At 40.8% G+C, this 9,295-nt stretch overlaps 1 protein-coding gene across 1 annotated transcript; it reads left to right on the top strand.

Annotated features, from left to right (window-relative positions):
- The first annotated feature begins 212 nt into the window (after positions 1-212).
- blk (BLK proto-oncogene, Src family tyrosine kinase) lies at positions 213-8,351 on the top strand. Its single transcript, XM_069683868.1, has 14 exons — positions 213-290; positions 1,380-1,466; positions 1,599-1,695; positions 1,789-1,819; positions 2,189-2,282; positions 2,370-2,468; positions 2,547-2,650; positions 2,751-2,900; positions 3,322-3,474; positions 3,555-3,734; positions 4,977-5,053; positions 5,869-6,019; positions 7,417-7,548; positions 7,672-8,351. Exons 3-14 carry the CDS (start codon positions 1,600-1,602, stop codon positions 7,872-7,874), a joined length of 1,470 nt encoding a protein of 489 aa, XP_069539969.1. The 5' UTR covers positions 213-290; positions 1,380-1,466; position 1,599; the 3' UTR covers positions 7,875-8,351.
- The last annotated feature ends 944 nt before the right edge of the window (positions 8,352-9,295 follow it).

The raw sequence follows: 9,295 nt of genomic DNA, 5'->3' as shown, positions 1-9,295 counted from the left end.
GTTACAGAATCTGCAAAAAGAGGCAACAGAGGGAATTACTGGACATAAATAAACAGACTGTTATCTCTTACAGTAAACTGTATGTGTTCCCCCAGGGGAGGCCGTGGTCTTCACTGTAAGAGACAGAGAGAGAGAGAGAGAGAGAGACAGGAAAAGAGAGAGAGACTTTCAGCCACTAAATGAGCGAGTGAGAGTGAGACAGTGACGAGCGGTTGGTCTACAATAAGGAAATTGAAACATTTTGCATCTGGAGTTCTTGTGAAGACACAAGCCTGGGGGACGAGTTCAAGGTAATTATATGCTGTTTATTTCACATTACACACTGCTAACAGAAGAGTAGGTTCTGTAGTATAATAATAGTTAAATAATGAAAAATAATGTAAAATATGGAATTAAAGGAGAGTTATTTTAATAACCCTAAATACTTAAAGAGTTGTGTTGGCCTGCTGTAAGGTCGAATAGTTACTTATGTTAACCTCACTTGTTTGAGATTTTATAAAACATGTCATAACAAAGTGTTAATACAGAAATTGGTTCCTAACTATCATTAAGTTACATGAAAAATATTTTGACGCATAAGTAAAATAACAATTTACAGTAAGTGTGTGGGGGAAAAGCGCGGCGAAAGTTACGATTTCCAGGGTTTATACTCAAGCTCATAAACATACACTGAAATATACACAGTGAAAGTTGGGGTTAGACTTACGCTTGTATTATTGCCGCCACAGTTGTATTTATCATTGGATATTTTTAGCACATAAAAGCTCTAAAAATGGCGTCATGATTTGTTTTCTAAAGTACATAACATTAAGTTTATATTCCCACCACATTGCTCGCATAAACATGCTGACATTAATGCAGCACTACATATGAAGGCTGAGCCTCCCACACTTAAAGGTTGTTGGTTGTGTAAGAGATTGTTAGTGTAAAGGCGTTGCCATTAAAACTCGTCAATTTGCATGTACAACCGTGAGTTAAACTTCCGTGACAATGATAAATGCATTTGGTTTTAACTGACAAGTCCTAAACTAGATTTTACTTCAATTTTTTTATTAATCCAAAAGTTTTAATATACAGATCACGTTAAACCCTCCCCTTCAAATAGAGCTTGAGAAACAGCCGTTAAAAGTGCAGCAGTACTTTCACACTCACAGGAGTCAACAACACATTTGTGCATCAGTTATTTTTAGGGCTTTATTTTGACACCGCGTCAGTGTCTGTAACTGTATATGCAAATACTACAATAAAGAACATATTTTCCACTTCCTCTTATGAGAAGCAATTGGTTTGAAAAACAGTTGCAACCAAGAAGTAAACCTAGAAAGAGACTCTCCACTTATAGCTTAACAAGTATTTATCAAGTTTAATTCACTTTTCAGGGGCGGGTATGACCTCTCAGAGCGGGCCGCGCAGCGGGAGGAGCGGAGACTGATATCAGCTTCAGTGAAGCTTGTTGGCTTTATCAGGTAAGAATAAACAAAGAATGGTGGAACTATCTGAGGGTCAAAGCGGGATCTTAGTATGGGGGTTGTATTTGATCATGTAAAAAAAGTATTAACATGTAGTTTAACTTAAGGAGGTTTCCTTTACACATGCAGGATGGGCTGCGCTTGCAGTGGCCAGAAACAAGTCAATGACAACAACTTCCACAAAGGAAAAGACAACCCTCAGGCCTCCCACCTGTCCAATCACATAGTAAGTCCGCCACTTAAAGAAAAAATATAACTTTAAATGATTAAATATCACTTACAAATTCAATATGAATTAACATGCCTTTCTGTTTTTCAGGGGCGAAGTGGAAACACGTATGAGGATGACGGTAATCACTGCACTCACTTCTATAACAAACCTTCATCTAAAAATAACAGGCCTGCTCGTGTGCCGGCCACTGTGTGCAGAGACGTTAGCGGTAACAAAATTAGGCCCGATGTCGTGATTAAAATCTCTGTTGTATTTCCTCTGTTCTCTCCTGGGCACGAGATGAGATTATATGCGAAAGAAAGTCTGTTTAAGGGTCACAGACAGGATAAAAATTGCAGAATGAAGGAACTTTTGCGATGCTGTAGCTTTACTTTACGCCGGTATAATGGATGAATACTGCACAAAAATACATCTATACTCACTAGCATTTACAATCAACCAATCACCAGCTTCTTTTTGATGAACTGTTTGCTCTACTTGTGTTTAGATGACGTTGTGTTCGTGGCACTGCATGACTTCAAAGGGACCAACGACAGTGATCTACCTTTCAAAAAGGGAGACAAACTTAAGGTTTTACAAGAGTAAGTAACCTCGTCATACTGTATGTATTTTACTGATGTCGTAGTACATCCCACTTGAGGTATGATCGGCCATGTTTGTCTCTGTAGAAACGGAGAATGGTGGGTGGCTCAGTTGCTGACGACAGGAGAGGAGGGCTTCATTCCGTGCAATTATGTGGCGCGGGCAGATACTCTGGAGGTGGAAAAGTAAGAAACAAATTCATACGTACTGTCAAACTGCATGGGAGATAACATTGTATGACGTAATATGTTTTTTTTCTGCAGGTGGTTTTTCAAAGAGTTGAGCCGGAGAGAAACTGAACGGCTGCTGTTAGCCCCCGGAAACAAACCAGGGGCCTTCCTGGTCCGAGAGAGTGAGACGTCTAAAGGTGACGACTGCACCAACAGAATCATAGATAGGGTTCATCTCAGAGAAACAAGTAAGACTGTTCTTAAACTCTCAACGCAATTGTTTGTTGTCCCCGTTAGGCTCCTTCTCTCTGTCAGTCAGAGATCACGCACCAGAACAAGGAGATGTGGTCAAACACTACAAGATCCGTTGTCTGGACAAAGGTGGCTACTACATCTCTCCCTCCAACACGTTCCCATCTCTACAGGAGCTGGTTAAATACTACGGCCGTAAGTACAACACAGAATACATTTGATCATCTCATCAATACAGAAAACTAAAAAAAGTAGCTCTGTGTAGGTTTTAAAATGTGTTGATTGCGTTGTATATTATAAGCTGTCTGTACTGACTTTGAATTAAAGGAAGAAGTTAGACCCTTGTGATGTGCTATGCATTTCCTGTGTGAGAGGGGTGATAGTCTTTCCACTCCTGTGACTAAACCACAAGATAAGACGGCCAAATCTCAAACATGGCTGCCACCGCACAGCAAAGAACCGAAAGCAGCACAAGCAGACAAGCTTTGAAAACGATTCAAGAAAACAAAACTCATCAGACCTGCTCTGTTTCTGTCACTAAATTTCGAACAACCATAACGAATGTACGTAGTAGTATCTTGATTAATAAATACACACGTTTGATGTTTGTGCGCAGGGACGGCAGACGGCTTGTGTCAGCGCCTGTACGCTCCCTGTAGGCCTAAAGCCGCCCAGCAGCCATGGGCTCACGACGAGTGGGAGATCCCCAGAGAGACGCTGAAAATGGTGAAGAAACTGGGGGCCGGCCAGTTTGGAGAAGTGTGGATGGGTGAGAGAAAGCTTATCCTGTCATTGCCAACATTTTCTAAGCCGAGGCACCAGAGCGTAATGATTTATGTCCTCCTGCAGGTTACTATAAGAACACCCAGAAGGTTGCTATTAAGACGTTAAAGGAGGGAACGATGGAGCCCTCGGCCTTCCTGCAGGAGGCCAACCTGATGAAGAAGCTGCAGCATGATCGACTGGTGCGCCTTCACGCTGTCGTCACAAAGGAGCCTATTCTTATCGTCACTGAGTTCATGATCAATGGTGAGACAAAGAGTGGAAGCGGAGGAGAGGGGTTTTGATGATTAAAATATCTCCAATGAGAGCTGATAAACGGTGCTACGAACAAGGCTGCAACTAACAGATTTCATGACTAATTAATCTGACAGCTCATTTCTGGATTAACCTTTTGGTCTTATAAATATCAGACGGTAGAGGAACATTTCTGTGGTACATTTTCTGCCCCAAGAGACTTCTTAAAAGGTCTCTCTTTGACCGACCAAGAGTCAAAGATATTAAATGGACGGAGGCATAAAACAGCCAAAAATCCCCACGCGTTGCATTTTATTTGCTTGAAAAATGACCTAAAAAAACGTTGCAGATTAATTTTCTTTTGATTTAGTGATTATTAATTGCAGCTCTAGCTCCAAAGCTATTTGAAAATGTGGACATGTAATGTTTACAGTACATTTCTGAGGCCACGGATCTAACGACTAAGACTTCTCATGTAGCTCTGAGAAAGATCAGTGGCCACAAATGTAAGCACACTTGTACAATCTCAAAGACGTAATCTTGAAGATTTCACTTCCGTTCTCTTTGGCGGCACTTAATGGGCGATAAACGGTAATTGCAGGAGCACGTTTCCCACATATCTAGACGTCCACGGTCAGTTGTAACTCTTGATTTCCTCGCTGACGGTCGCTTTACTTTTTAGACTGTTTGCCTTCATCTGAGTGTCGAATTTGTTTCTTTTTCTTTGGATTTTCACTTATTGTTGAAGTTGTATCTGTAGTCATCGATCTTTTCTTTGTTTGTTCAGCCATAGTAGTTTACTGTTTACTCGCAACGCTTGCAGAGACCGGAAAAGCAGCCGCTTAGCTCCGCCTACCCTCTCTGGCAGACCAACCACTGCTGGGTGATGGAAAACACGTCACTATGTGTCACCACAGACACCCAGTCCTTTATAATACTGTACTGCAAATGTAAAGGCTTTCATCAGTGGGCCATAGGCTCAATCACCATTGTGTTACCTCATTCGGAGATAGACAGAGACTTAGCAGACATTTATTTAAATGAAATCGTCAAGATTATATCTTTAAATATAAGTACACATTTTTGAGATTTAGTTTTAGCTTTGATTCAATTCCATGATCATTTTCCAGTCCCTAACACAAGGTGTTATTGTTTTGAATTTCATCATGCTTGGTATAGGGTTTGCACTTCCTGTAACTCGTTTCACAGGAATTTTTCACTTCTCATGAGGACAGTTGTACTTCTCATTTGCAGGATGTCTCCTGGACTTTCTAAAAACAGACCAAGGACAAAAGCTGAAGCTCAATAAGCTGATCGACATGTCGGCGCAGGTGGGGAATTAGAATCACATCTTTTTATATTGAGTCAGACCCTGTATGTTACCTGTGTGGTCCCCACATCTGTGCGGTGTTATGAAAGGTTAACTTTGTAAATGAGTTGACTATAGACACTTGTTTTTACATTGCCTGTGAGTCCTTCATTATATTTCAAACATCTATTTCACTGCTGGAGCTTTTGTTTACGACACACAGCATTTATTCACAGATTTTTACATCCTCTGCCACAAAAAAACACTGGCCTCCTTACTGACCTCAGAGTCTATTTTTACACACTATAGATGCTCCACAGTTCCACTTTAAGCGTCTCTCATACTGTGTGCACTGACACCAGTCATGATGTGAACACACGTGGAAACTGTCAGCAGGAGCTGTGTGGTTTCTGTGGCGGAGCTTTTGCTTGTCGGGCTTGAAAGCCTCACCCTGCGTCAATTATTAACATCCGGACAGGAAGTCGTGTTATTTTCCATCCACAGCCAGCGCCCCCACCACTCTTTTACCCTCCAGAAAAAGCTTTTTCACTTCCTGAGAGTTGGCACATCCTGGTTTAAACCACTCTGCTGCCACTATCACAGACATAAACACAAATGTATACACACACACACTGCAGCTGCACATTTGCATACGCTCAACTGAAACAGCTGTACGCACTGACAGAGGACGGACACAAACGTTATGTCTGCAGAATCTCATTCTGTGTGCAGTAAAAAAAATCGTTTTGTGTGCTTCATCAAATGAATGAATAAACAGCTTCATTTACTAAAGTTACTCAAAAGGTTGTTTCCGATCTTCCTCTTTCCCTCTGACAGATAGCCGAGGGCATGGCGTACATCGAGAGGAACAACTACATCCACAGAGACGTGCGTGCAGCCAACATTCTGGTCAATGAGACGCTGCACTGCAAGATAGCAGACTTCGGCCTGGCCAGGATCATCGAGTCAGAATACACAGCTCAGGAAGGTGTGGTATGAGTATTGTTTGTCCACAGGGGACCATAAGTACATCCTGGGCTGTAGCTAGGACTTTACAAATAGTGAGGTCATAAATTCATGTCCTCTTCCTGCAGGCCCCCTCAGATTAACCACCAAAAACAGAAGGCCTTATAATTTAAAACATGACTACAAAACTGTATTTTATATATATAATGAGTTGACTGTTAAAGACCCCCTCGAGGGAACATCAAGTGTTTAACCTTGTAAACATCTCCATGTGGTGTTTCTCATGTGCTACAAGACATATCAGGGACAACATGAGCAGTCATCTCCATGGCTGGGCCTGTCTGCTTTTAAACTGCAGTGTACCAAGGACAGGCTGAACAACACGTTTTCAGATTGGCAGGTTTGAGACGTCACAAACCTAAGGAGCCAATCCCGTTAATGGACGGGGTGACGCTATGCATATCATTATGTGTAACCTATGGCAACCACTTCTGCGATGCACGAGCCAGCTGTAATCATCATCGTCATTTATGCAAACTCACTACTGACTACTAACGTTAACATTGCTACTACTTATGTCTACATTTCAAGCTAGCTAAGTTTCAACAAGTTGCCACTAAACGATGGCAGAGACGTGTTTGGTTTTGGCGACGGAGGGGGCGGTTGGAAATTTGCATAGTGGGCGGGGACAATGCAGATTGGGTAATTTTTAATGAGGGAAAAGGAGGAGATGCCTTGGGAGGATTTTTATAAGGTAATTAAACGTATATTGCAGATAAAACATATCAGACACAATTTATTATTTCAAGCAGAGAATTTTATGTGTCTTAAAATGTGACTGGAGCTGCTCTTTAAAAAATACTTCTCTGTAAAGTTGCCCTTCTTAAGCAAGATGAAGGGCATCTTTATCCAAAGTGACCTTCAATAACAGCATTAAAACTTAGTGGGAACATGTTAGAAGTGCGTCTTTCCAGAAAAACCACATAAAAAAACTCAAGTGTTATGTCGCATGGGAAGATTAGGGGAACTACTGTAACACTGTTTCAGTGACTAAAGCCTAAAAATACAACAACCTACCGCTAAAACACCTACCATAAATAATCTGCAAGAATGTTGTCAAAATTTCCAGACAAAAATACTAAAAATATGACCATAGTGCAGGTGGCTGCGCCCCTGAATGCATCATTTAGATCCTTATGTTAGAGGCACATCATCTCAAACAGTGTTGTGGACTTTATGCAAATGTATTTCTACAGTGTATAGCAATTTTTTGCTATGAGAGTAACATTTAAGAAGCTGTCATGTCGCCCCGCATTGAGAGGAAGTAACATTCACATGAATAATCACACACTCTACAGTTTTCACCGCCCAGTAACACAATTTGTCTTCTCGTTTTCTCACCCTCTTTGTAACATCTAGGTGCTAAATTTCCCATCAAATGGACGGCTCCTGAAGCCATCAACTTTGGCACCTTCAGCATCAAATCAGACGTGTGGTCCTTTGGTATCCTCCTCACAGAGATAGTCACCTATGGAAGAATACCCTACCCAGGTATGAGCTGTGAGAAATAAATAGAAAAATGTACTTACAGTTTTATATTTTATAAAATGCAAAATCTGAATGACTAAAATCCACTAAATGTCACACTGGCTGAATTTTCTCTTTCCTAATCAGGGATGACAAACCCCGAGGTGATCAGGTGTCTGGACAGGTCGTACAGGATGCCGAGTCCCGACGGCTGCCCTGGGGAACTCTATGACATCATGATGATTTGCTGGAAGCAGAGACCCGAGGACCGGCCGACTTTTGAATTTCTGCAGAACACTCTCAACGACTTCTTTATCGCCACAGAGGGACAATATGAGATGCAGCCGTGATTAAAGACGAGTTTCCTGTCCATAACCTGAGGACAACAAGAAGTCTTTACGAGAAATATGAGACTTGAAGCGAGAAATGCAATTTCTTTTTTAATATCTGAAATGGACACATTTTTACGCTTGTCTTCCGAAGGAATATAAAAGGTATTTATGACTTCTTCCGTCGCATCTTCAATCTTCAATGAAAAGTACAATTTCACCGACTGACTGCACCAGCCGTGGAGTATGAGGAGACATACTAAGGACTGATATATGATGGTTAAAAGGAGTATGGAAATACATCAACAGTGCATGCATGACGTTAAAAAGCCTTTGGACCAAAACAAGTTTTCAGAGGTAGAGTAACTGAGCAGCCTGAGATTACATGCACAATATTTTGCACTTTTTTTAAATTCAGCAAATAAATACAGGGGCTTTGAAAATAAAATCTACTATGCATACGTTTTTTTTTTGTAAATAAAATATATTTACATTATATTTAACTCTGGTTTGTGCTTGTATTTCACTCTAGTAGGTTTAACTGCAGCACTGTAAATTTTTTACATGCATATAAAATCAGGGTTTAAGTCGCCACAATGAGGTTTAATATTGTTCTTGTTTGAAACAGTGATTACATAATTTGTTATAAAGGTTTACTCAGTTCACTGAGATATGGGACTACTTTATCATGCACTGAGTGTGCTTAAAATAGAACTTTACGAGGAAAGACAACTGTTCTCAACAGCCTGTTGGAGCTGTAAAGCAGTGTGACGTTATAATGCTGTCTGCACTATTTGTGAAATCAGAAAATAGAGGGCTGGCAAAAACAGGAAGTCATATGCAAACTTAACAATCCAAATTAAGGGCTTGGATTTTAAATGAAGTTGAATAATGTTTAAATATATCAGCTAAGGGGGGAAAAAAGCGATATTAACTAAAAGGAAAATACAAACTTCACGCAGTAAAAGTTTACCTCAGTATGTTAGTGTTTGAGACAACAGTAACTCACAGGAAGCCTTTAAAAGCCCGGCCCCCTCTAAATTACAGCAGTTTTGATCCTCTAACTAAACCGTCCCCAGACAGTATCTGGGAGATAAGAGAGAGAAATGGCTGCGGCAGCCAGGGGTTAAACCCTGCCACTTCCTGAACGGACAGGAAACAGGAAGTGTGAGTCAGCATTCCTTAAATGCCACACAGATAGAACAAATTTAGACGACAAAGTGGTTAAAAACGTACTTTTTTCTGCTTTAAAAAACATGTTTGGTTTTTGGTGGTTGAGAAACATTCAGAAAAAAGTGTTTCTTTTTTCATCACACTGATTTTTATCTGCTGAAAGTCTTGCAATAACGTGTGATATCATGTTTGTGTGCAACTGGCCAGCTTTCCTGTTGTAACATCAAAACGGCCAGTAACAGAGTGAGCTCAGGGTTTTGACACACCAA

This window comes from Semicossyphus pulcher, unplaced genomic scaffold (genome assembly GCF_022749685.1).
Source record: "Semicossyphus pulcher isolate SPU_LCO1_2020_fin unplaced genomic scaffold, fSemPul1.0.p SCAF_11, whole genome shotgun sequence".
NCBI classification, from domain to species: domain Eukaryota; kingdom Metazoa; phylum Chordata; class Actinopteri; order Labriformes; family Labridae; genus Semicossyphus; species Semicossyphus pulcher.
The sequence above is the reverse complement of the archived record's forward strand: the minus strand, read 5'-3'. Positions and strand labels throughout refer to the sequence as shown.

Coding starts and splice junctions, on each gene's coding strand:
- blk (XM_069683868.1), top strand. CDS start 1,600: ATGGGCTGCGCTTGCAGTGGCCAGAAACAAGTCAATGACAACAACTTC. Junction 2,651..2,750: donor AGAGAGTGAGACGTCTAAAG/GTGACGACTGCA, acceptor TGTCCCCGTTAG/GCTCCTTCTCTCTGTCAGTC. Junction 2,901..3,321: donor GCTGGTTAAATACTACGGCC/GTAAGTACAACA, acceptor GTTTGTGCGCAG/GGACGGCAGACGGCTTGTGT.